The sequence below is a fragment of the Anolis sagrei genome, chromosome 6 (genome assembly GCF_037176765.1).
Source record: "Anolis sagrei isolate rAnoSag1 chromosome 6, rAnoSag1.mat, whole genome shotgun sequence".
Taxonomy (NCBI): Eukaryota; Metazoa; Chordata; class Lepidosauria; order Squamata; family Dactyloidae; genus Anolis; species Anolis sagrei.
The window spans coordinates 47,711,446-47,739,037 of NC_090026.1; the positions used below are offsets into that span (position 1 = coordinate 47,711,446).

Sequence of the window (27,592 nt, forward strand, 5' to 3'; positions counted from 1 at the left end):
TCCAAGCTAATTTACCCGGTCCTCGCTCAGGGTCAACCTAAGTCTGAAACTACTTGAAAGCACACAACAACAACAACAACCCTATCTCATCAGCCAAAAGCAGGCCCACACTTCCCAATGAAATACTAATAAGCTTATATTTGTTAAAATTGTTCTTCATTTTAATTAGTTCAACGCCCATCTCTCTAATCTGTTAAGATTAGAGAGCTCTGGTCACATCCCGCCTTGATTACTGCAACGCTCTCTACGTGGGGCTGCCCTTGAAGACGGCCCGGAAGCTTCAGCTGGTTCAGCGCGCGGCAGCCATGTTACTAACTGGAGCGGGTAGCAGGGAGCACACAACGCCCTTGTTGTCCCAACTCCACTGGCTGCCGATCTGCTACCGGACCCAATTCAAGGTGCTGGTCTTGGCCTACAAAGCCCTAAACGGTTCCGGCCCAAAATACCTTTCGGACCGCATCTTGGCCTACGAGCCCACGAGGACCTTGAGATCGTCTGGGGAGGCCCTTCTCTCGATCCCGCCTGCCTCACAGGCACGGCTGGCGGGGATGAGGGAGAGGGCCTTCTCGGTGGTGGCCCCCCGGCTATGGAACACTCTCCCCGCAGACATCAGACAGGCGCCCTCCCTCTTGTCCTTTCGAAAAAGCCTTAAGACGTGGCTGTTCGAGAGAGCATTTAATTGAGAGCTATAACAATGAGTTAAAGAAGATCGGAATGGAACAAGGAATATGAGACTAGTTATGATTCTATTAAGTGACGAAGCGGATTTTTAGTGTTGTCTGTAATTGTTGTATAGTCTATATGTGGTTGTAACTGGCTTTCTTGTAAAGTGTCTCCTATATGTATTTGTACACCGCCATGAGTCGCCCTTATGGGCTGAGAATGGCGGTTAATAAGTGCATCAAATAAATAAATAAATAAATAAATAAATAAATAAATAATTGTATTGTTCTAAAGTGTTTTTTGCACTACAAATAAGATATGTGCAGTGTGCATAGGAATTCATTTTTTTTCCAAATTATAATTTGGCCCTCCAGCAGTTTGAGGGACTATGACCTGTCCCTCTGTTTAAAAAGTTTGTGGACCCCTGTTCCATACTAATGTGGCTGCCATTGAAGTCTCATCCCTGTTTTATAAGAAGTCAGTCTTTGCCATAAGATTTCCAGTCTTTTCTGATTGCGGAGATGAAACAAAGTGCTGAAGGCTGCAGTTCCTGTCCCATTCCTTGGTGCTGGTTGTTTATTTGTTTTGTATGTTATGGATGAAATATACAATTGATGCTACTGCCTATCTTTCCATTAAGGAGCTGAACCTGCTTACAATTGTGGGAAAACCCTTCAGCTTTACAATTACTGCAGGAAATACAAGGACAGAAAGGAAAGATAAAAATGGCACTGTTTGCAGCTGCTCTTTCACCCCAGGAAGGGAGGCAGACAGAAACAAGGCCAAAGAGACTCCACTGATCTTCCTGTGACTGAAAGACAGGTCCTCCTCCTCCACCACTTGGCTTCCATTCCCTGATAGTCTTCCTGCTGCCTTCACTTGTGGGACTGGACAGAGCAGTGCTATGGGGAGGAAGACATAAGCCAAAGGCACCAAAAATGTTAGGCATGTTATAGGAGCATAGTGTCTAGATCTAAGGAAGTAATGCTACCCCTCTATTCTGCTTTGGTTAGACCACATCTGGAATATTGTGTCCAATTCTGGGCACCACAATTCAAGAGAGATATTGACAAGCTGGAATGTGTCCAGAGGAGGGCGACTAAAATGATCAAGGGTCTGGAGAACAAGCCCTATGAGGAGCGGCTTAGGGAACTGGGCATGTTTAGCCTGAAGAAGAGAAGGCTGAGAGGAGATATGATAGCCATGTATAAATATGTGAAAGGAAGCCACAGGGAGGAGGGAGCAAGCTTGTTTTCTGCTTCCTTGGAGACTAGGACGCGGAACAATGGCTTCAAACTACAAGAGAGGAGATTCCATCTGAACATTAGGAAGAACTTCCTGACTGTGAGAGCCGTTCAGCAGTGGAACTCTCTGCCCCGGAGTGTGGTGGAGGCTCCTTCTTTGGAAGCTTTTAAGCAGAGGCTGGATGGCCATCTGTCAGGGGTGATTTGAATGCAATATTCCTGCTTCTTGGCAGGGGGTTGGACTGGATGGCCCAAGAGGTCTCTTCCAACTCTTTGATTCTATGATTCTATTATTATTATTATTATTATTATTATTATTAACTTTATTTGTACCCCGCTAGCATCTCCCGAAGGACTCGATGCGGCTTACACAGGCCGAAGCCTCAAAACACAATACAATAGAAAACATAACACAACAATAAACAAAGCAAATCAACAATTAAGCAAAATAACAACAACGACAATACATCAATACATCAAGACACTATTAAAACTGGTTCGGCCGGCGCAATGGGGTACAGGGTTAAAAGTGCTGAGATGGCAGGAGGAACGTAGGATTAAAAGTGCGGTGTGCAGCAACATTGGTTGTGCTAAAGTGCTTCTAGGACTTGGGATGGGGGATTCCTTATCTGCGAAGGCACATCGGAACAGCCAAGTTTTTAGGTTCCTTCTGAAAACTGCTAGAGTAGGGGCCTGTCGAAGATCTTTTGGAAGGGCATTCCAAAGTCGGGGGGCCGCCACAAAGAAAGCCCTGTCCCGTGTCCTCACCAAGCGCGCTATGTGACACAAAACGTAAGGGTTAATGGATCTGTCCATTTTATTTATTTATCTATCAATCAATTTTATATTCCTGCCAAGAAGCAGGAATATTGTATTCAAAGCACCCCTGACAGATGACCATCCAGCCTGTTTAAAAGCTTCCAAAGAAGAAGCCTCCACCACACTCCAGGGCAGAGAGTTCCACTGCTGAACAGCTCTCACACTCAGGAAGTTCTTCCTCATGTTCAGATGGAATCTCCTTTCTTGTAGTTTGACTAACTCCCAGAATTCCTACCAACCTATCGAGCGGAAAGTTTGCCCATGCCTGGGATAGATCATGGACAGCTTTTATTATTTCTACCAGAGCCTAAGGACAACCAATGTCTTAGAGATTTCTTAGCTCTTGATCATTTCATACAGTTCCGATTCCTCGGGAGGCTCAACTTCTACCCATCACTTCACACAGTCAACACATTTTAAATCAGTCAATTTATTAGATTTCTCACTCTTGCATTTCCAACCACAGTATCAAAGTTTGCTAACACAATAAAATCAATCATCCCTGTCTCTGATAAGTGGAGACTTTCTGATTAACACGGGAGGGAGAAAGAAAGAAAGAAAGAAAGAAAGAAAGGGAAAGGGGAAGAGTGTAAAAGGACTGATTGTTCCTGTACTGCGGGGGACGGCGGGGCGTATAGCACCCCAGGATAAGCCATTAAATGCAGGGATTGCAAGAGACTTTTCTGCAGGTTCTCAGGTGGTAAAATCCAGATTTGCACACACAGCTTGTCCCAAAATATTCCGGCACCAAAATTGTGTCTCCTTACAGCATTTTTAAAGGATAGGATGTGTGTAAGGAAAGGTTGCAGAATGAAAAAGGCAAGTGGGAAACAACACTGCAAGATCTCAAGATGGGAAGAGGCAGGGATGTCTTTGCAGGCCGGCGTAGTTTTGAGGAGATTCAAAATGCGTGGGAAACCTGACCCTGAGAGTAATGGACCCCTGTTCTTTCCCAAGAACTCTATATAACAGGAAAAAAACAGAAGGGCTGGCTTTCTCTCCCAACAAAAGGATATGTGGGACCTTACACACTCAGACATGGCAGGAAAAACGGCAGCTGCCGATCCAGTGTGAAAATTATTATTTTCAGAAAGTGCATGAAAGTAAAATAAAACTTTAAAAAATATTGAACAGCCATGGCAAAAAATGTTTAAAAAAGACACAAAAGCCCCATAAATCTTCCAAAGAAAAAGGAAACATGACAACTCTCCCATGATTGGAGGAGGCGGCCAGGATGATTCTGGGCTTGGAAGTGAACCATAGATGCTACAAGGCCAGAAAAAGGAGGAACTGTCCATGGGAGAGAGTTCTTCAGGCAATTCCAAAAAGCAGGAGAAAGGGGAGGCCTCTTCCAACCTCCGAGGCAACAAGTATTAAAAAAAACCAGGACTCCCTCTGGGCCAGAAAAACCCCTCCCTGAAAGAAGCACTCTAGCCCCCAAACACGGGGCAAGTCCACCCCAAAAGGCACTTCAAAGCAATGGGCGCGCTTGGGAAGAGCGAGGGGAGAAGGCACCAGCGTCCCAACGGAGGGGCCATTTCTTGTAGCATTCATATCCCGAAACGGAGCAATAGAAATCGGGTGGACAGCAATGGCGCTTGTCACGGCAGCAGGTTCCCTGCAAGGGGAGAAAAGAGAAGGGACATGAGTTACAGCATGGAACTATGGCAGCCTCACATAATCTTCAGGATATTCATCCCTCACCATGCCATTATTAGCCATGGGACCTGTATCCAAAGTTTCATCTACTCACACCCAACAAGAGGTATAATCTCAATAATAATAATAATAATAATATTGAGATTATACCTCTTGTTGGGTGTGAGTAGATGAAACTTTGGATACAGGTCCCATGGCTAATAATAATAATAATAATAATAATAATAATAATAATAATAATAAGCACTGCATCGCGGGTGCATTTCTTTCCAAAGCACACAATGACATCCCTCGGTACATTATATCTTTTTGCATAGTTTGATTGTATTCTAAATACTCTATCAATGTTATATTCAACCTCTTCGTGTTTGATTTGAAGAAATTGAGCTACCAATTTATTACTTCTTTGTAGGCCTGGGTAACAACGGAAAAATTTGTTTCTAAAATCGATTCGTTTTTTGGGGTTTTTTGCGTTTCGATATTTAAAAGAATTCCGAAATTTTCCTTTAAAAAAGTTCGATATTTACGAAATTTTGTAAATGGTAAAAAAATTACAAAACAATAACGAAACAATAACGAATCGATTCGTTAATGGTGGCCGCGATCACGCAATACGCTAAAAAAACTTCTGAAGCTTCCCTCTCCCTCTGTTGTTGACTGTTGGTGTGATATTATAATTTTTTTTCACTAATTAAACAAAAAACAACTATAAAACTTGCCCCAGACATGCGGAAATAATAACGAAACGACCTCAAACCAATAACGAAACGAATACATAACGAAATACGAAGCATTTACGAAACGAATTGAAAAATTCGTTTCGTTTTTAAGTTGCTCCAGAATGGTTCGTTATCGCTTCGTTAACAAAAAAAAAACGAATTTTTAACGAATTACGAATTAACGAAACGAAACCGCCCAGCCCTACTTCTTTGATGTTTTCCTTCTCCTCTTCTTGTATGTTCCTAAATCTTAATTGAAATTCTTTTTCTTTTGCCTCTAGGATTTCTTGTTGTGTTTGTAACATCGTTATTTTCTTCTCTATTGAGTAGAAGTTATTTTCTAGTTTTTTTTGTTGTTGTCTTATAAATTTATTCTCTTTGATGTCTTCTTTTCTATATTGCTTTAACCACTCAATTTCTTTGTAGATATTCTTTACTTCTTCTTGAATACTTGTTGTACTTCTTTAAGTTCTTTCTTCATTTCCTCCATCTCTCCCTTAATTTTTGTGTATTGTTTGTCTTGTTTTTCTTCTATTCTTTGTACGTCTGTTTGTAGTTTTAGTATTTCCCGCATTAGGTCCTTCATGGTGCATTCTTCCGTTGACGATTCTTTCTTTGCTTGGGCTTTCTTCTCCTTCTCCTTCTCTTTTTCTTTCTCCATCTTTCCTTTTGGTGTTGTCATTTTTCCTTCTCCTTCCCTTCCTGGGTCCTTTTATGTTATGGTTATTTATCACACATTTTCCACGGTTTTTCCAGTTAAATTAATCAATAATAATAATAATAATAATAATAATAATTGGACTTCCAAATTCAGACAGACAGAGTTCTAGAGCACAATACTCCTGACCTCACAATCATGTTAAAAAACAAAGTATGGATTGTCAATGTTACAATCCCAGGTGACAGCAAAACTGAAGAGAAACAACTGGAAAAGCTGACACAATATTTACAGTACAACTCCCTTCACCATGGCAAGAAAACATAATAAAAGCCCTCCTGACAAAGGGCCATCCAGCCATTCACACACACACACACACATGTATATGACAGATGCAGTATCAAAGATTTGAAAAGGACCCCTAAAGAAGGACAATGACATGTTGCATGTTCCAGAGTAGGCAAACCAGACAATCTCTATATCAACACTGGCAAAGAAACAGTAAGAAATACTGTTTACCCACAATCATAAAGACATTACATATATTAGAAACCAACATTTTCTCATTACTTTATTTTCCAGATCACCAGACTGGGCCACAGCAATGCGTGGCAGGGGACCACTAGTAATATAATAATAATAATAATTTTTTATCTGTTGTGTAATGTTGCATTGTAATGTGTCTTTGTATGTTGCCGGCATCGGATTGTTGCCATTGTAAGCCACCCTGCATCCCCCTTTGGGGATTGAGAAGGACGGGGTACAAAGGTTGAAAATAAATAAATAAAAATAAACTCCAAACTGCCTGGCTCAGGTACTGACCTTGTCGTAGGGGCAACAAGCCCACCCGCCTGACTGGGCCTTGCAGCAGGTCTGTCCATAATGACAGTAGTGTTGGTCACCGCAAGACACATCCAAACTGGCGATGGCAACTTGGGAAGACATCAGAAGGTCCCCTGAAGGCAGAACTGTGGGCTTGTGCTGTTTCTCACAACTCTGAGCTGCGACGTTGCAGGTGTAGCCGGAGGGGCAACAGTGTTGGTGATCCTCACAGCAAACAGCCTGTGGAAAGCAGGAGAGAACAATCTCAGTTCAGAACATTATCTCTAACCTAGCTGAATAGCAAGCATAGGCTGGCATCCTGTTTGTGACATACACAGATGAAAGTTCAACCATTGACTAAACATGTTTTTTTTTGTCACTGCTGCATGATTTCATTGCCCAACACACGTTTTGGTGCCTCAAATGCTGGCTAATTGGGGGTCCTGTTTCTACGAGCAACAACGTAATTCGAAGCCTGTCCATTATCCATTTTCTATAGCATTATCATCATTTCTATTGTCAACCTACTATCTGAATACCTGGTCCCATTGACACATCTTCAACTTTTTCCTGAAGGAAAGGAGGGAAGCCGTTGACCTAATTTCACTGGGGAGCGAGTTCCACAGATGGGGGGCCACCGCCAAGAAGGCCCTGTCCCTCGTCCCCACCAAGCGCATTTGCAACAAAGGTGGGATCGAGAGCAGGGCCTCCCGAAAGATCGTAAGTTTCGAGGTGGGATGTTGGGGGAGATACGTTCGGATGCCATAGACACATATGCCATAGATCAGGGGTCCTCAAACTAAGGCCCGGGGACCGGTTATGGCCCTTCAAGGTCATTTACCCAGCCCTCGCTCAGGGTCAATTTATTTATTTATTTATTTATTTATTTATTTATTTGGGTTTCTTTTACCCCGCCCTTCTCACCCCGAAGGGAACTCAGGGCGGCTTACAGAAACAAGGCACAATTCGATGCCTGTAGTACAAAACAATCAAGACACAAAATTACACAGTAGCCGGAGGGGCAACAGTGTTGGTGATCCTCAACCTAAGTCTGAAAGGATTTGAAAGCAGACAACAACAACAACAATCCTATCTCATCAGCCAAAAGCAATACCACACTTCCCATTGAAATACTAATAAGTTTATATTTGTTGAAATTGTTCTTCATTTTAATTATTGTATTATTGTAAGTGTTTTGTTTCCCCCACTACAAATAAGATATGTGCAGTGGGCATAGGAATTCATTTATTTATTTTTCAAATTATAATCTGGCCCTCCAACAGTTTGAGGGACTGTCAGCTGGCCCTCTGTTTAAAAGGTTTGACGACCCCTGCCATAGACCAACTGCCATCTGCTCACCCACAAAAAACCAGGATAACCATATCTAAGAAACCAGCTGATGAAGCCAATCCAATACCATTTTCTGAATCAGCGCTCCAAATAACCTCAGAAACAGGCCTAATAACCAAGACACCAAGAAAGAAAAATCCACCCTCTACAATAAACAACTCACAATTTACCAGAATGAGTAAACCAACTAATCCCTAATCCATCTAAAACACAGACATGCGCCTTTCACCTTAAGAACAGACAAGCACCCCGAGCTCTGAGGATTACCTGGGAAGGAATCCCACTGGAGCATTGCAACACACCCAAATACCTGGGAGTCACTCTGGACCGTGCTCTGACCTACAAGAAGCACTGCCTGAACATCAAGCAAAAAGTGGGTGCTAGAAACAACATCATACGAAAGCTGACTGGCACAACCTGGGGATCACAACCAGATGCAGTGAAGACATCTGCCCTTGCGCTATGCTACTCTGCTGCTGAGTACGCATGCCCAGTGTGGAAAACATCTCACCACACTAAAACAGTAGATGTGGCTCTTAATGAGACATGCCGCATTATCACAGGGTGTCTGCGCCCAACACCACTGGAGAAATTACACTGCTTAGCCAGTATTGCACCACCTGACATCCGCCGGGAAGTAGCAGCCAATAGTGAAAGGACCAAGGTAGAGACATCTCCAGCTCATCCCCTGTTTGGGTATCAGACAGCCAGAGGCTATTTAACATTCCAACTTTTTCTGGCCACCAGGGGAGCTGTCGCTTCACCGTCCATCTGTGACACTGATTAAGTATTTCCTCATTCCCCGCATGCTTTTTGCTTGAGATTTTTATGGCCTCGTAAATTAGTTAACTTAGCCTCCCCACATAAGTGGTACCTAATTTTCCTACTTGACAGATGCAACTGTCTTTCGGGTTGCAAAGGTCGACAACAAGCTACACAAAATTGGCCGGAAGCTCACTCCGACTTGGCTGGCTTCGAACTCATGACCTTTCGGTCAGTAGTGATCTTAATGCAACTGACTCCCAGCCTAAACAGCATAAACATAAAATAAATAAGACAACAAAACAGCATAACCATAAAATTAACAAGACAATATAAACATTAAAAAATCACAATAGCATATATATATATATATAAAATAATCCTGCCTGTTCAAGGCAATTTAAAAGGCCGGGCTGAGGCTAGTGCAATTTGTAGAGGGCCCGGGAAATTAGGTAGAGTCTATGGCTGTTCATTTCCAGGGCCTAATAGGAAGAAGTAACCTGGGTAATTGGTAGAAAAAGATATGGCCATATTCAGCAATATCTGGGGCTGAGCTAGAACTAGTTGTTCCCAAAGGCTTGTTGAAACCACCAGGTCTTCAGGCTCTTACGAAAGGAGGAAAGGGATGGGGCCTGTCTTATTTCTCTAGGAAGGGCGTTCCAGATGTGGGGGGCCACCACCGAGAAGGCCCTCTCTCTCGTCCCCACCAACCATGCTTGTGATGGTGGTGGAAGCAAAAGAAGGGCCTCCCCGGAAGATCTTAAAGTTCGCGTCGGTTCATACAGGGAGATGCGATTGCGAAGATAGGCGCGGCCCAAACCAAATACAGGTCCTGGGCATGCAGATCTTAAGGATCTCAGCTTTCAGTTTATAAGCTCTCACACGTCCAGCTATTAAGCTTCCCAAAATAATTCTAAAAACATTTTGTCAATGCCTAGGAGGGTCTCAGGAGCCTGGAACAAAGGCACAGTGCTGTACCCACATTATCTTCTACCCACAGCACAGACGGCAAACCAGAGATGAACTCACATTGGGCAGTTGGCAGCAGCTCCAAGCCCCCGACACACCCTTGCAACAGGTCTGCCCTTCCTCGCAGCTGGCAGTATCGTTGCAGCGGATGTCTTGGCTTTGCCGCGTCTGGGCCGGAAGCTTGCGTGCCCAGGGCAGGGTGTGCTGAGACTTCGAGCAGACGCCTGAGGATGGATCACATGTGTAGCCACTGGGACAACAATGCACGTGGTCTGCACAACAGACAGCCTGTGAGGGAGACAGTCAAGAGTTTGGGTAAATCCATATTTTCATTTTAGCAATTAACCAACCAATGCCTATTTAAACACAGAGGAATATAGTTCTGTATTGGAACCGGGAATAGTACCCAGGTTTTGATAGGGTTGAACCCTGACATATCTTACTGCCGCCCTGAGAGTTTTTGCAGTGCTGAATCCTGACATCTATTGCTGCCATACGTGTTATTGATTATCATTTTACCAATGGAGGCCCAGCGTCTCTTCACAGTTAACAACAGATCTGGAACCCTAAACAACTAGCTGTATTCAGAGTGCCCCAAGCCATGGAGCCAATTTAATCCCTGTAGTTGGTTATTTGGGGCCCTGATCCGACTCCCCACCCTTCCAGGAAATGGGATTATCCATTCCCAAAGGTTGTTTGGTGCAGAAATTGGACAAGTGTGACCCATCTGTGGTTCAATAATTTCACGATGTAACATAATTTTTGTTCCTGGGTTATAAATATGTCATTTTCTAGTTTGTTTTATCATAAAAAAAGCACTGGGACTGTGGTGCAGCTGGCTGGGAGTCACCTGCATTAGATCACTATTGACCGAAAGGGCATGAGTTCGAAGCCAGCTTGGGTTGGAGTGAGCTTCCAACCAAAATTGTGTAGCTTGCTGTCGACCTTTGCAGCCCGAAAGACAGTTGCATCTGTCAAGGAGGAAATTTAGGTACCGCTTATGCGGGGAGGCTAATTTAACTAATTTATGAGGCCATAAAAATCTCCAACAAGCATGCAAAGAATGAGGAAGTACTCCATCAGTGTCACAAATGGACAGTGAAGAGACAGCTCCCCTGGTGGCCAAGAAAAGCTGGAATGATAAATGGCCTCTGTGTGTCTGTCTATATATGTTGTGTGTCTATGGTATTGAATGTTTGCTATGTATATGTACATTGTAATCCGCCCTGAGTCCCTTGCGGGATGGGAAGGGTGGAATATAAATACTGTGTCAGGTTTTACAATGTATTGTAATGTAATATAGCTGAGTCATGCACTGCTAATAGGCTTCTATTGGAAATGCTGAGTCATGCATTAACTGTATATAGGGAATCATTTGGGGAATGTGTTCTGGCCTAGTCCAGGTGATTGTGAATGATGCAATCCTGGGTTTGAGTTAAGTCAATGAGTTGGGAACCAATCAGAGATTGCTATGTGTAAAGGTACAGAATTGTATATAAGGAAGTCATGTACAATGTATTCTCTCTCCTTGTGCTGTGATGCTGTTTGCCAAAGGCTCTGTGTAATTTATTAAAGAAACCCGTCTGCTAAGACAAGATATAACTGTGTGCTGTGGTAAGTTTGTAGTGTCATCTAGATTGGAGGGGAAGACAATAGTAAAACTGACAATAGCCGGGCATGTGCTCAAGTGCCTGTAAAGAGTTCCAGAGTGACTGCAGTCTATGGGAGCAGTTGACTGAAAATACCGTGCAGGAAGAAGCTACTGGAAAGTGCTGAAGTTGTGCAACTGATCTGCTGCTGAATTGTGAGATAAAGCGCGACATACTGTAAATACTGTCCCACCTCGGAGTTTAAGATCTGCTGAGGGGGCCCTGCTCTCAGCCCCACCTTTATCACAAGCGAGACTGGTGGGGACGAGGGACAGGGCCTTCTCAGTGGTGGCCCCTCGCCTGTGGAATTCACTCCCTGGGGAAATTAGGACATCAACATCCCTCCTCTCCTTCAGGAAGAAGCTAAAAACCTGGATGTGGGACCAAGCGTTCGGGTAGCTAGCAGATGGACAAAGACAACCAATAATGACCAGAGTAGGAAAGGACAAGGACAATGCTAAAAGGTTTACAGACTTGGATTTGGTGAACACTGACCACAAGATGTTTTATTGCTGCTAGTATACTGTCCGATGGTTTTAATTAGTTATAACTATGATATTATGTGGTAAATTTGTGTGTTGTATAGTGTACTGTATGTTGTAATTGTTAGGCATCGAATTGTGCCTTTTGTAAGCCGCCCTGAGTCCCCCCTAGGGGGTTGAGAAGGGCGGGGTAAAAGCACTCCAAATAAATAAATAGATAAATAAATAGTGTATTAAACTGCAAAAACTTTGTTTTTGCAGGACATCCCATAGCACATTTTGCTCTAGGTTTTCAATGAATATCTCATGGAGTCTCAACCAATTCAACACAGTTTGTGGCAGCCACAAAAACAAAGTTTCTGGAGTATAACAACTACTTTCAAACTAAGTACCGCACAATTAAATAGGAAATAACCCATTCAAACCAGGGAGAGAAAATGTTTCTAATTTTTGTTACGTAGTGTTATGAGAACTGTTCAAGTTGTCAAAGAAAATTTACTCCTCCAGTCCTTTCTCAGCCTTCATATCTCTTCCCATCCTCAAGCGAATGCTTGATACAGGAGCTGTTTGTTTGGGGTTTTTTAAGCAAACAAGGGCACAGATGCTAACTGTCTCTCTCTCTCTCTGCACTACTGCACAGCTGTTAATGTTTGGACATGGTGTTAAGAAGGACTCCAAAAATTATCTGCCTAGTGACAGAGGCCCAATCTATATAAATAAAAATGTAATGTTAGTTTGTGGGATTAACATAACTCAAAAACCACTGGACAAATTGCCACCAAATTTGGCCACAAGACACCTACTAACCCAAGGAGTGACCATCACTAAAAAAAAATGAGTTTGTCATTTGGGAGTTGTAGTTGCTGGGATTTATAGTGCATCTACAATCAAAGAGCATTCTGAACTCCACCAATGATGATGATGATGATGATAATAATAACTTTATATTCTGCTCTATCTCCTCCAAAGGACTCAGGGCAGATGGAATTGAACCAAATGTGGCACACAGGACTCCAACAGAAAATACTTAAAGGATTTGGTGGGCAGTGATGTTGACTTTGGGAGTTGTAGTACACCTACATCCAGAGAGCACTGTAGACTCAAATAATGATGGATCTGGACCAAACTTGGCACGAATATTCCATATGGCCAACTAGGAACACAGATGGAGTTTGGGGGAAATAGACCTTGACATTTGGGAGTTGTTTTTACTGGGATTTATAATTCACCTTCAATAAAAGAGCATTCTGAACCCCACAAAGAATAGAATTGGGGCAGACAGAACCGCTATGACCAATAGAAAATACTTAAGGCCATCCAATTCAACTCGCTTCACCAGGGCAAGAAAACCTAATCAAATACTGTTTACTCACAAGCATAAAGAAATTACATATATTAGAAACCAACACTTTCGCATTTCTTTATTTTCCAGATCACCAGACTGGGCCACAGCAACGCGTGGCAGGGGATGGCTAGTTCACTATAAACCAAGGGATTCAGCACTGTATTTGTGAGTTTTTCCCTGTAGCGGAAAGAAATAGCAGCATATAAGCTTTCAACTTCAGCCAGTTATTCTTGTATTGTTATGTTGTGTTTTGAGGCCTTGGCCTTTGTAAGCCGCATCGAGTCCTTCAGGAAATGCTAGCGGGGTACAAATAAAGTTAATAATAATAATAATAATAATAATAATAATAATAATAATAATAATAATTCTTAACCAACTATTACATATAGGTAGACAATCTGGAGCCACTGGTGGCACAATGAGTTAAAATCAGTGCTGGCAGGACTGATGACCGAAAGGTCAGCGGTTCGAATCCAGGGAGCGGAGTGAGCTCCCATCTGTCAGCTCCAGCTTCCCACGCAGGGATATGAGAGAAGCCTCCCACAGGATGGTAAAACATCCGGGTATCTCCTTGGCAACGTCCTTGCAGATGGCCAATTCTCTCACACCAGAAGCGACTTGCAGTTTCTCAAGTCACTCCTGACATGGAAAAAAAATCTCCAGATGTTTTAGCCAATATTTTTATATTGTCGAAGGATCTGAGGATGCTTGCCATAGATGCAGGTGAAACCTCAGGAGAGAATGCCTCTAGAACATGGCCATATAGCCCGAAAAACAACCCACTTTCTAGATTGCTTATCTCTAAAACAACAAGTTTATGTAAAATGACTGCTTATGTTCATACAGAACAATGCAATAACACAGTCACAGTAAGTAATAAAACCAATCAAAGAAAAATATTAAATAATACATTCCAAGAAAAGAGAAAACAAAAGATATTTTGGTCTAATTAGCAGCCATTGGGCTACAGCTTCCACAACCTCAGACCCTGGCCTTGCTGGCTGGGAGCTATGGGATTTGAAGCCTGCAACATCTGAAGGATCTTCCATGTCTTTTTCCAAATTTCCCTTCCTGAAACCTGCTTACCTGTGAAAAAGGACAGCAACCCCATTTGTCTGAGGAGAGCCGGCAACATGTCTCTCCATCTGGGCAGCTGGTTTGGTCGTCACATTTTACGTCGCCAACTTGTCTTCTCAGAACAGGAGTCATGGAGAGGCGCTGGGAGGGGGCCCTGCTTTTGACGCAGGAACCATGTTCAACATCACACAAGTACCCACTGGGGCAGCAATGCAAAGAGTCAGCGCAGCAGACTGCCTATGGAGAAGAAACAAGCCACAGGTTGGAAAAGAACGGCACAAGAAACCAAAAGGTTGCAAAAATGCTGCATTCTTGTTGATGAAAATAGCTCCAGGACATCCTTATGGAGCTCATTTGGACAGCCAAACAGGTCAAGCACACTTCTTACCCACACACACCCAGTCTCTTTCTCTAGCCGCCCCAAGTCCTCATTGGGGAGATGGTGGCGGGGTATAAATAAAGATTATTATTATTATTATTACTATTAAGCACAGTTAAAACTTGTGCGCCACCTGCAACCATTCTTCATGAAGTCTGACTTGACCATGGTGGTCCACGCCTTAGTTACCTCTAGACTGGACTACTGCAATGCACTCTACGTAGAGCTACCCTTGAAGACGGCCCTTGAAGTTCGGCAGCCAGATTAATAACTGGGGCTAGTTATAGGGAGCGGTCGACTCCCATGTTTAAGGAGCTCCACTGGCTGCCGTTCATTTTCCGGTCCCAAAGGTACAGGTTATCACCTACAAAGCCCTAAACAGTTTGGGACCCACCTACCTTCGTGACCGTATCTCTCTCCACGTACCAGCCAATTAGATCCTCGGGAAGGCCCTCCTTTCACCCCTACCAATCTCACAAGCTTGTCTTGTGGGCACAAGGGAAAGAGCCTTCTCTGTGGCTCCCCGACTTTGGAACTCATTACCTGGAGAGATCAGGAAAGCCGCTTCTCTAGAAACATTCGAAAAGAACCTTAAAACCTGGGTCCTTATGAAAAACTCTTCTCCTAACCAGCGAGTTCTCCTTGCTAATTAGGGCAAAGGAAGGTCTAATCTAGTGGTTCCCAACCTGTGTTCCATGGACCACTAGTTGTCCGCAAGAACGAAAATAAGGTCTGCGGACTCACCATTACTACATCATTGCTTCAAAACCACAAAGCAACTAGACCAACTGGTCTCACAAAACCTTCTTATAGCGCCGAGGTAACAGGGATGTCGGGAGGGGAGAGGCTGACTACCCATGAAAAATTACTACTACCACATCAGTTCTAGATTATTAAATATGGTGTTCTGTGTGTGAGCAGATGGCGACTACTGGATGGCATATGTTCTGTATCAGATGTGGTCTATCCAATGTAATTTTCTGAATCAGCACCCCAAATAACCAAACCAAATCTAAAGTTGACCAAAACCTGATTCGTAACCCTTCTGGTACTAAGTTTGGGGAGTGGTCTCTGGTCAAATGGTTGCTGGTCAAAGCAAGGTTGCTGGTCAAAGCAACCACTGGCCTAAGAAAAAAGGATCTAGGAGATCTCCAGTAGATGGGCAAGGATTTCTGGGTATAATAAAGAGCAGCAGCAAAATTCTACTGATATGGAGAAAGCTTGGAATAATTGGTCCACAAATCTGCAAGACATGAGCAGGCTCACCGTAAGTCAATGTCGACTTTATGGCAATTAATAACATATATATCAAATCAAGACACAACATATAAATTATCTATATGTTGAATGGAAAACCTGATTTAAGACCTGGAAGACTTGCAAAAAAGGTCTTCAACAAGCTGTGAAAATTAAGAAATAGCACATGACTTATATTAAAGAGAAGATTATTTGTGGTAGGAGCCATGATGCTAAATTCCCTGCTCCAAATCCCTGTGAGGTGAACCTCAACACGACCATTTTGAAGCCCGATGGTTCTTGGGGTTCAGGTCAGAAAGACAGTAGACTCCAAAGGCCTAATGCTTGCCAAACCCAGAAATGAAACAGCAGTTTTTGAGGATGGGAATTCTCAAGTCCCCCAAATAAAATGGCCAAGAGCCATGCTGGTTAAGACATTCCACAAGTCATCACCTAAAAATGTGATTTCAGAAATTTCAGGACATCAAGCACATACATATACACACACACACTAACCTGTGGCAGAGGGCAACAGCTCCACCCGCCTGTCGCAGTGTGGCAGCATGTCTGCCCATCCGCACAACTTGATGCATCATCACACCGGACATCCCGGATCTCAGAGGTGATGGTTGAGATAGCAGCTTTCTTCTCCAGCCAAGGGAGATGGTGTCCACTCTTGGAGCAAGAGCCGGTCGATGGATTACATGTGTAACCATGGGGACAGCAATGGATGTGATCTTGACAACATACAGCCTGCAGAGTGAAAGGAAAATCATACAATTGGAAGGAATTGTTGAGTCCACTGGACAGAGGGAGGAGACATTTTACCGATTCTAGTTGGTGCTCTGCTATGGCCAACCTGGACACAGCATATTATTTGAGAACACAGAAATGCTGGACCACTCTAACAACCACCATGTCAGGCTACACAGAGAAGCTATTGAAATCCACAAGCATGTGGACAATGTCAACAGAAAGGAGGAAACCATGAAAATGAACAAAATCTGGCTACCAGTAGTAAAAAAAACACCTCTAAAATTACAACAGCAAAAAAACAGAGAGGAAACGATCAGGGACAGTTAATCACCTCTCAACGAAAGATTTCCCCAGGCACTAACAAGCCACACCAAAAAACTGCCAGGCCATCAAATGCTAATCAAGGTGGTCAGTTGAAACATTCACACCTAGCTCCAACAGACAAGAGTTTTTTGTCCCATCCTCGTCATTCCACAGATATATAAACCCAATTTTTCCTAGTTCCAACAGACCTCACTACCTCTGAGGATGCTTGCCAGAGATGCAGGTGAAACATCAGGAGAGAATGACTCTGGAACATGGCCATATAGCCCGAAAAAACCTACAACAACCCAGTAATTCCGGCCATGAAAGCCTTTGACAATACCTTCCAGTATTTTTTGTTGGGAGTTATGTTGGAGTTCTGTGTACCAAGTTTGGTTTGATTCCATCATTGGTGGAGTTCAGAATGCTCTTTAATTGTAAGTTAACTATAAATCCCAGCAACTCCCAAATGACAAAATCAATTCACCCCACCCCCCACCCCCTGCAGAACTCTACCAGTATTCGAATTTGGGCATATTGGGTATTTGTGCCAAATTTAGTCCAGTGAATGAAATACATCCTGCATATCAGATATTAACATTATGATTCATAACAGCAGCAAAATTACAGTTATGGAAATAGCAATGAAAATAATTTTATGGTTGAGGGTCACAACAACATGAGGAACTGTATTAAGGGGTCGTGGCATTAGAAAGGTTGAAAATCACTGCTCTAGTGAAACTCTTTAGTATTCTTGGACTGCAAGCCCAAGGTTTTGCTATTATCATGGTTCTGCATATCCGCACATAACCCAGGGGCTGACCTGATCTCGCCAGGAAGGGAATTCCATAGCCAGGGAGCAATCACTGAGAAGGCCCTGTCTCTCGTCCCCACCACTATGGGTACGGGGATCATACAGTATGCAATGACTGAGCAGCCACATGAACAATGCCCATCATAGAAGGTGTGGAATGAGATATACCTGTGGTATTGGACAACAGCCCCAGGCACCTGATAATAGGCGGCAACAGGTTTGGCCATCCGGACAGGCTGTCTGGATATCACATTGCACGATCATGTCAGTAGAGGTTGCTGTGGATATTGTGCTTGTCTTTGTTGCCCATGGGATACTTCCGCTTCCTTTCTCGCAGGTACCTTCTGCCAGATTGCATTGGTAGCCCTTTGGGCAGCAGTGGATGTGGTCTGTGCAGCATACAGCCTGGAAATTACACACAGTGGGCAAGTAAGTTCAGAATTGTAGAACAATTTGGATACAAAGGGTATGCAAAGTGTCAGCACCACTAGAAACTATTAGATTCAAAAAACTTTTCAATTTACATGTTCATAAAAAAACATTGGAATAAATCTATATACATGAATATGAAAATCTATATACATGAACCAGTACAATACTTTCTAACATCTGTACAATATTCGTATTTGGTTATACTCTCCCCTCCTCCCACCCTGCCCAATTTAGTGACTCCTCACCCCTTGGACATTTTGCCTGCATCTATGACAAGCATCCTCAAAGGTACCTCACTACCTCTGAGGATGCTTGCCATAGATGCAGGCGAAACGTCAGGAGAGAATGCCTCTAGAACATTGCCATATAGCCCGAAAAAACCTACAACAACCCAGTGATTCCGGCCATGAAAGCCTTCAACAATACTTTTATTCACTGTTGCAAATTTATAGAGAAGGTAATAGAAAGTTGAGTTCCCAGCTATACCCAGGGTTTCAGACACAACTTTAAAGATATTGGATGGCATGGCTGTGTCCTTGGTATGATTGGGCCCAGAGAGAGTTTGGGGCATCAACACAGTCCCTCAACCTGGTGAAGATTCTTCCTAACCTGCTAAAAGAGATCCTTTCTATCTTGTACGAAGAACACACCCTATGAAGAGCGGCTTAAAGAGCTGCACATGTTTAGCCTGCAGGGGAGAAGGCTGAGAAGAGGCGTGATGGCCATGTATAAATATGTGTGTGGAATGAGGGAGCAAGCTTGTTTTCTGCTGCCCTGGAGACTAGGACGCAGAACAATGGCTTCAAATTACAGGAAAGGAGATTCGATTTGAACATAAGGAAGAACTTCCTAACTGTGAGAGCTGTTCAGCAGTGGAACTCTCTGACTCTGAGTGTGGTAGGACATGAACACAACAGTCCTCTTTTTTTTGTGAGCCCCCTTCTTTGGAGGCTTTTAAACAGAGGCAGGATGGCTATCTGTTTGGGGAGCTTTGAATGTGATTCTCCTGCTTCTTGGCAGGGGGTTGGATGGCCCACGAGTCTCTTCCAACTCTATGATTCTATTATTCTCTCAGCAATGTCAGAATGAGATTATGAGGTTGTATACCATACAAAACAGGTGTTTTCATCACTAAACTTCCCACAATTCCTGGGTGCAGGAATGACAGCCCAACTTCCAACCACTCCCCTTCTCACCTCTTCCAGGGGGCAGCATGCCCAGTCCCCTGAGTCCTTCTTGCAGCAAGTGTTCCCAGATGGGCAGCTGTACTTTAAGTCACACTGAACATCACGAGCTGCAATGGACAAAAAAAACAACAACAACACACAATTGGATTTGACTAAAGGACCTTCTAGTCTGACATCCTGCTCTCAAAGTAGCCAGTCAGAGGCTTAAGGAAATTCCTCAAGTAGGACACAAACACAACAGTCCTCTCCCTCTTGTGAGACCCCAAGCATGCTGGAGGTAATATACAGCTGTCATAATAATGATGATGATGATACATTAAAACTCAGCCATTATCAGGCCCCTAAATCGAACTGCAAAGGCTTTGGCATAAACCAGTACAGGTGATCCCAGTACAGGTGATCCCAGAATGCCGGTTATAGCTCCCAAATACTGTCATTTTGTGGCTGAATATCCATTATGTTTTGTACATCCCAAAGCATTATCCACATCCACAAGAACATATGGATGTTGTGTAAAATGAACACGCAAAAATACTGTGGGACTTTCGAATCCAGATTGACAAAGTTTTGGAACACAATACAGACATCATGATTGTGGAAAAGAAAAAAAAGGATTATTGATGTTGCCACACCAGGTGACAATCACATTGAGGAAAAACAACAGGAAAAACTCAGCCATTATCAAGAACTCAAAATTGAACTGCAAAGGCTCTGACATAAACCAGTACAGGTAATCCCAGTGGGCATCGGCACACTGGGTGCCATGCCAAAAGATCTCAGCCGGCATTTGGAAACAATAAACATTGACAAAATCACGATCTGTCAACTACAAAAGGCCACCTTACTTGGATCTGCGTGCATCAATTGAAAATACATCACACAGTAATTAGACGCTTGGGAAGTGTTCGACTTGTGATTTTGTGATATGAAATCCAGCATATATCTCTCATTTGCTGTGACATACTGTGTTTTTGTGTTAGTAAAATAATAATAATAATAATAATAATAATAATAATATTTATAATTTGCCCTATCTGCCCAACCATAAAATTATTTTCGTTACTACTTCATAACTGTAATTTTGCTACTATTATGAATCATAATGCTAATATTTATTTATATTTATTTACTAGCCATCCCCTGCCACGCGTTGCTGTGGTCCACATGGGGGTTCTGTGTGGGAGGTTTGGCCCAATTCTATCATTGGTGGGGTTCAGAATGCTCTGTGATTGTAGTTGAACTATAAATCCCAGCAACTACAACTCCCAAATTTCAAGATTCTATTTTCCTCAAACTCCACCAGTGTTCACAGTTGGGCATATTGAGTATTCATGTAGAGTTTGGTCCAGATCCATCATTGTTTGAGTCCACAATGATCTCTGGATGTAGGTGAACTACAACTCCAAAACCAAAGGGCACTGCCCACCAAACTCTTCCAGTATTTTCTGTTGGTCATGGGAGAACTGTGTGCCAAGTTTGGTTCAATTCCATCGTTGGTGGGGTTCAGAATGCTCTTTGATTGTAGGTTAACTATAAAGCCCAGCAACTACAACTTTCAAATGACAATTTTTGAGTGAAGGACATACATTGGGTTGTTAGGTGTCTTGTGTCCAAATTTGGTGTCAATTCGTCCAGTGGTTTTTGAATTCTGTTAATCCCACAAACGAACATTACACACACACACACATACACACACACACACACACACATATATATATATATATGACGTATTCATATATATATGGTTTTTGAATTCTGTTAATCCCACAAACGAACATTACACACACACACACATACACACACACACACACACACACACACACATATATATATATATATGACGTATTCATATATATATGACGTATTCATATATATATATATATATATATATATATATATATATATAGAGGTAAAGGTAGTCTCCTGACATTAAGTCCAGTCATGTCTGACTCTGGGTATGGTGCTCATCTCCATTTCTAAGCCGAAGAGCCAGGGTTGTCCGTAGACACCTCCAAGGTCATGTGGTCGGCATGACTGCATGGATCTACTCACATTTGCATATTTTCGAACTGCTAGGTTGGCAGAAGCTAGGGCTGACAGCGGAAGCTCACGCCGCTCCCCGGAATCGAACCTGCGACCTTTCGATCAACAAGCTCAGCAGCTCAGTGCTTTAACCCACTGTGCTACCGGGGGCACCATACATACACACACACACACACACATGCATACACACATACACGCAAACACACATATACACAAATATATACACACAAAAAACGCATATACACAGACTGGGCCATAGCTATGCATGGCAGGGGACAGCTAGTAAATAAATAAATAAATAAATTTGACAACTCTTTTGAGAGTAGCCAGTGCAATCTGGTTATACACTGCATTTTTTCATACATTGCATTTTTTTTCAACTAAGGAATAACAAAGATGCTTATAGGACACTCTTGTCTTCCATTCTGCTACTAAAATAACATTGCTATTGTTCTAGATAGACTACTAGGCACTTGCTCTAACTCAGGGCTTGCTGCTAGTCCTTCGCCATCCCACTGAGCTTCTCTTCTGGCATCTATCTTCTACTGGGTAGCTCTTATCATGCTCTATTGTCTATGAGCAAGCCTTCCTCACCTTTTTGGAGGTCCACAGAGAGACGGGTGATGGGCCATGACCAGCGAGAGGTCATTGTGCATTTCGAATGCAACAGGTCACAGGTGGTGCCTTGTGGACAGCAGTGAAGGTGGTCGCTGCAGCACACAGCCTGAATGGGGAGAAAGAAAGAGGAAAGGGCAAGCCTGATGGGCACTGGAGCCAGCCAAGATCCCATCTCAATCAAATATGACAATTAGGAGAGCTCAAATAAATATTATTTTTTATACTTTTTCGTGATACAGTAAACTGGGCCAACAAACAATTGAACTATTTGGGAAAATTGAAACATAGTGTCCATGAAATATAGTAATTGTATGTGCTCTAAAAACAAATACAGAAACTAAAATCACAACAAAGTGTAAGCTGATCACAGACTACTAGAGCAATCAATTAGGCAAAATAAATCCACATTGCAGTGAAAACACTCTTTTTCAATCCGGTATTCTTTAGACATGATAGATTACAGTTTGATAGATTTCTTAAGACCAAAATAATACATTCATAACTTACAATGAGTTCTATTTGCTGTGAGCCTATTGAAAGTACAGCAAGTACCAGGACTGTGGCACAGCTGGCTGGGAGTCAGCTGTATTAAGATCACTACTGATCAAAAAGTTATGAGTTTGAAGCATCCTGGGTCTGAGTGAGCTTCCAACCAATTTGTGTAGCTTGCTGTTGACCTTTGCAGCCCGAAAGATAGTTGCATCTGTCAAGTAGGAAATTTAGGTACCGCTTATGCGGGGAGGCTAATTGAACTAATTTACGAGGCCATAAAAATCTCCAGCAAGCATGCAAAGAATGAGGAAGTATTCATCAGTGTCACAAATGGAGCGACGGCTTCCCTGGTAGCCAGAATACCCTCATGAAAAGCTGGAATGTTAAATAGCCTCTGAGTGTCTGTCTAAATATGTTGTGCGTCTATGGCATTGAATGTTTGCCATGTATATGTACACTATAATCCGCCCTGAGTCCCTTGTGGGGTGAGAAAGGCGGAATATAAATATAAATATAGTTGTGCGTCTACGGCATTGAATGTTTGCCATGTATATATAATTGTAATATAAATATAAATATAAATATAGTTGTGCGTCTATGGCATTGAATGTTTGCCATGTATATATAATTGTAATCCACCCTGAGTCCCCTGCGGGATGAGAAAGGTGGAATATAAATACTGTAAATAAATAAATAAATAGCCACATACAAAAAGGTAAAGGTTTTCACCTGACATTAAGTTCAGTTGTGTCCGACTCTGGGGGTTGGTGCTCATCTCCATTTCTAAGATGAAGAGCCGGCATTGTCCATAGACACCTCCAAGGTCATGTGGCCAGCATGACTTCATGGAGCGCTGGTACCTATTGATCTACTCACATTTGCATGTTTTTGAACTGTTAGGTTGGTAGAAGCTGGGGCTAACAGCGAGAGCTCACCCTGCTCTCTGGATTCAAACTGGTGACCTTTTGGTCTCCAAGTTCAGCAGCTCAGAGGTTTAACCAGCTGCACCACCAGGGGCTCCCACATATATTTTACATAAATGTTAAAATGTCTTTAAATACACACACACACACACACACACACACTTTGGTTGATGTAATGAATTGAGGATGGAATATAAGATTATTGAAGGTATTGATGTATTCTAAGAAAACCAATAAAATATTTGAATATATATATATATATATATATATATATATTCCCCCACAAATTCTATCAAAATGATTTTGTTGTTTACTAGAACAGATATGAAAGGTTTTTGATTTAGCAAGGGTTAAAGTCTATCAAATGATTTGTTCCCACACAAGTCAAAAATATAAAGAATTGCTGAAATCTGCATCAGTGTTAGCAACAATTCTAGCTTCAGTAGAGGCCAGCTCTGTATGAAATAGTACCGATGCTAAGTAGGAAAAGGGCTTTAATATCCTGTCTCTTTGCCCTCAACTGTCCAGGCTCTCTTTGGATACTACCTTATGCCTGAGAAATGTAAAGGAAAGTGGCACAGAAGCAGCCGAACATAGAAACATTGCCATCTAGCATGGCTTTAGGAGTTGTAGTTCCAAAAAGAAATGTTGCAATGCCTTGCAGGAAGCTCGTGTTCCTGGACTAGAACCCTCCAGTTTTCCAATGCCTAATTATTTCTTTGTACTTACGTTCTGCAAAGGGCAACAGCCATATTGACTGGTTGGGAGAAGGCAACAGGTGGCAACGTCAGGACAGCTAGAGTGTTTCCCTGGACAGATATTTTTCTGAGCGAGACCTGTGCATAGAGATAAAGGTGAATGAAGAGATTAGATATGTGCAGACTCTGCAAAAAGAACAGGCAGTTGGTAACTGACTGGCTCCACCTAAAACCACCCTGCATGCCTTAAATTGAGTCCAAGAGAGTTTATAGAAGGCATTTTTCTGCCTGAGGTAGAGCAGAAAATGGGACCCACTCCCTACATCAGCTGTCAAAAGCGTTGAAATTGCACTATGTGACATGATTTTTATTCCAGGGTTGTACATGTCATTTCCTATCATAAAAACATGGGAAAAGTTTATTAAACTGCAAAAACTTTGTTTTTGCGGGACATCCTGCAGCACATTTTGCTTTAGTTTTTTTCAATGAATATATTTATTTATTATTTATTTAAAGCATTTATATTCTGCCCTTCTCACCCCGCAGGGGACTCAGGGCGGAGCACAACACATATATGGCAACATTCAATGTTGGGACAAAAACCATAAATATATACAAACTTTAAAATCACAAAGCTTAAGATTATCAGGAGAGGCCCTGCTTTCGATCCCACCACTCTCGCAAACGCATTTGGTGGGGACGAGAGACAGGGCCTTCTCGGCAGTGGCCCCCTGCCTGTGGAACTCTCTCCCTAAGGACATCAGGTTGGCCACCTCCCTCCTGTCCTTCAGAAGACAACTGAAGACCTGGCTCTGGGGCCAGGCATTCGACTAGAGGATAGCGGCAATAGGGAAAGAAATTTTGAGATTTCTGTGACATTGGATTCTCCCGGCTTGGTTTTGGTTTACTGGCACGTTAATGAATGTATTGATGATTTTGTATAATGTTTTAAATATGATTTCACTGTTTTAATTGTAATTTTATGGTGTACTAGCTATCCCTTGCCACGCATTGCTGTGGCCCAGTCTGTGTATATGTGTTTTGTGTGTGTATATGTATGTGTGTGTATATGTGTATATATGTGGTTTTGCGCATATCTTGTAATGTGTTTTTTTGTTTTTTGGCTTTTTAAGTCTCTTCCGCTGTGTTTTTCAGTGTTTTTATGAGTGATGGTCACTCGTTGGCCTGATACATGTATTGTGACCAAATTTTGTGTCAATTCGCCACAGTGGTTTTTGAGTTATGTTAATCCCACAAACAAACATTACATTTTTATTTATATGCTAGCCATCCCCTGCCATGTATTGCTGTGGTCCAGTCTGTGTATATGTGTTTTGTGTATGTGTATGTGTCTATATATGTGTGTTTGTGTATATATATGGTTTTGCGCATTCTTTGTTTTTTGGCTTCTAAAGTCTCTTCTGATGTGTTTTTATGAGTGATAGTCACTCGTTGGTGTGATAGGTGTCTTGTGTCCAAATTTGGAGTCTCTTCGTCTAGTGGTTTTTGAGTTATGTTAATCCCACAAACAAACATTACATTTTTATTCATATAGATATGTTGTTAGCATCATTTGATGTTTATGTGAGGCCGCCCTGAATCCCCTTATGGGGAGAAGGGTGGGGTAGAAAGGTAAGAAATAATAAATTAATTAATTAATCCCCCCTCCCCCAAGAAAGCCCGGGTTTGGGGCTCGTGTGAGAACTTAAATGTGCGCCGAAGTGGGTTTTTTAAACCCAGGCCAGCATGTGTTTAAGTCTTGTGTGGAAAAGCCCTAAAGCACTCCCCAGTGTTAGTTGCCCAACTTCTGTTTAAATACTTCGTACTTAACACCAGGGCTCGTTTCTTAGCTGGGAACTTCTTCAAAAGAGGCTGCTCCTGGGTGGTTGAGAAGCATCGCGCGTGAGCCAGATCACAAGTTGTGCCATGAGGACAGCAGTGGATCTTGTCGGAACAGCAGGAAGCCTGAAGAAAAAATGGTAGATTTTGATATGCCATCTCACTACTATCCCTCTGCTTCTACATCAAACAACCAACTAATTGGGCTGTGTGTATTTGTTTATGTGTGCGTACACACTATAATTGACAGTGGTACAAGCTCCTGAGAAACAAACATTTATTTGGATTACTAGCCATCCCCTGCCACGCGTTGCTGTGGTCCACATGGGGGTTCTGTGTGGGAGGTTTGGCCCAATTCTGTCATTGGTGGGGTCCAGAATGCTCTGTGATTGTAGGTGAACTATAAATCCCAGCAACTACAACTCCCAAATGTCAAGATTCTATTTTTCCCAAACTCCACCAGTGTTCACATTTGGGCATATTGAGTATTCATGTAGTTTGTTCCAGATCCATCATTGTTTGTGTCCACAGTGATCTCTGGATGTAGGTAAACTACAACTCCAAAACCAAAGGATATTCCCCTCCAAAACCCTTCCAGTATTTTCTGTTGGTCATGGGGGAACTGTGTGCCAAGTTTGGCCCAATTCTATTGTTGGTGGGGTTCAGAATGCTCTTTGATTGTAGGTGAACTATAAATCCCAGCAACTACATCAATTATTCTAAGTTGCAACAACAACTATTTCTTCAGGTCCGATATTTGCAGTCCTTTGCTGCTGCAATATCATCCAATTTCACAACATGCATGAAACATATAGTGAATCTCTAAAACCACGTGGAATTGGTTGCTAAATAAGACTTCCTGTGGTTGGTGGCTCAAGTTCAGATTTATTTATTTTTTACATTCACATGATGCAAATTATACTTTTCAGAATTTTCTTTGGACAGAATTGTACCATATTTTGAAACATACTGTATGTTGGTTAATAAGCAAAAATTCCCAGTTCATTGAGTTCTTTGTTTTTAGTTAGACCCACTCTGCATGTTGACATCAAGGATTGACACAAGACTTCCTGAAGACAGCCCTATTGATAGACCTTTGTCAGGAGGTGAGACTAGATGATAGTTTTTGGAAACAAATGTTCTCCCTTTCATCCACTTTTCTCAATTTGGCAGCTGCAGAGACATCAATAATAACTCCCATTGTATTGTTGAAGGCTTTCATGGCCGGAATCACTGGGTTGTTGTAGGTTTTTTCGGGCTATATGGCCATGGTCTAGAGGCATTCTCTCCTGACGTTTAGATAGATATCTACATAAAAACTCCAACCATCACCCAAGTCAAAAAAAGAAGCACCATTAAAGCCTTGGCAGACCGTACAAAAGGAATCTGTGAACCCCACCTCCTTCAAGATGAACTGAACCACCTCAACTGGGCTCTCCAGGCCAATGGATACTCCACCTCAGACATCAGAAGAGCTGCAAGACCAAGAACAAGCCACGAGAGTAAAGATGAAGACCCACCCAGAGGAAAAGTGTTCTTGCCATACATCAAGGGAACCACTGACCGCATAGGGAAGCTGATGAGGAAACACAACATACAAACTATCTACAGACCCACCAAGAAAATCCAACAAATGCTACGTTCAGCAAAGGAC

General features: G+C 42.5%; 1 protein-coding gene across 1 annotated transcript in view; it reads right to left on the minus strand.

Annotated features, from left to right (window-relative positions):
• Nucleotides 1-3,140: 3,140 nt before the first annotated feature.
• GRN (granulin precursor) overlaps nucleotides 3,141-27,592 on the minus strand; it is a 66,785-nt gene continuing 42,333 nt past the window's right edge. The window contains exons 6-15 of the mRNA XM_060781208.2: nucleotides 25,926-26,064; nucleotides 24,131-24,237; nucleotides 21,963-22,092; nucleotides 19,335-19,432; nucleotides 17,875-18,111; nucleotides 16,350-16,586; nucleotides 14,228-14,455; nucleotides 9,726-9,953; nucleotides 6,585-6,824; nucleotides 3,141-4,344 (exon numbers count right to left, since the gene is read on the minus strand). Of these exons, the coding sequence (XP_060637191.2) occupies nucleotides 4,198-4,344; nucleotides 6,585-6,824; nucleotides 9,726-9,953; nucleotides 14,228-14,455; nucleotides 16,350-16,586; nucleotides 17,875-18,111; nucleotides 19,335-19,432; nucleotides 21,963-22,092; nucleotides 24,131-24,237; nucleotides 25,926-26,064 (1,791 nt within the window). The 3' untranslated portion in view covers nucleotides 3,141-4,197. The remainder of the gene's footprint in view (nucleotides 4,345-6,584; nucleotides 6,825-9,725; nucleotides 9,954-14,227; nucleotides 14,456-16,349; nucleotides 16,587-17,874; nucleotides 18,112-19,334; nucleotides 19,433-21,962; nucleotides 22,093-24,130; nucleotides 24,238-25,925; nucleotides 26,065-27,592) is intronic.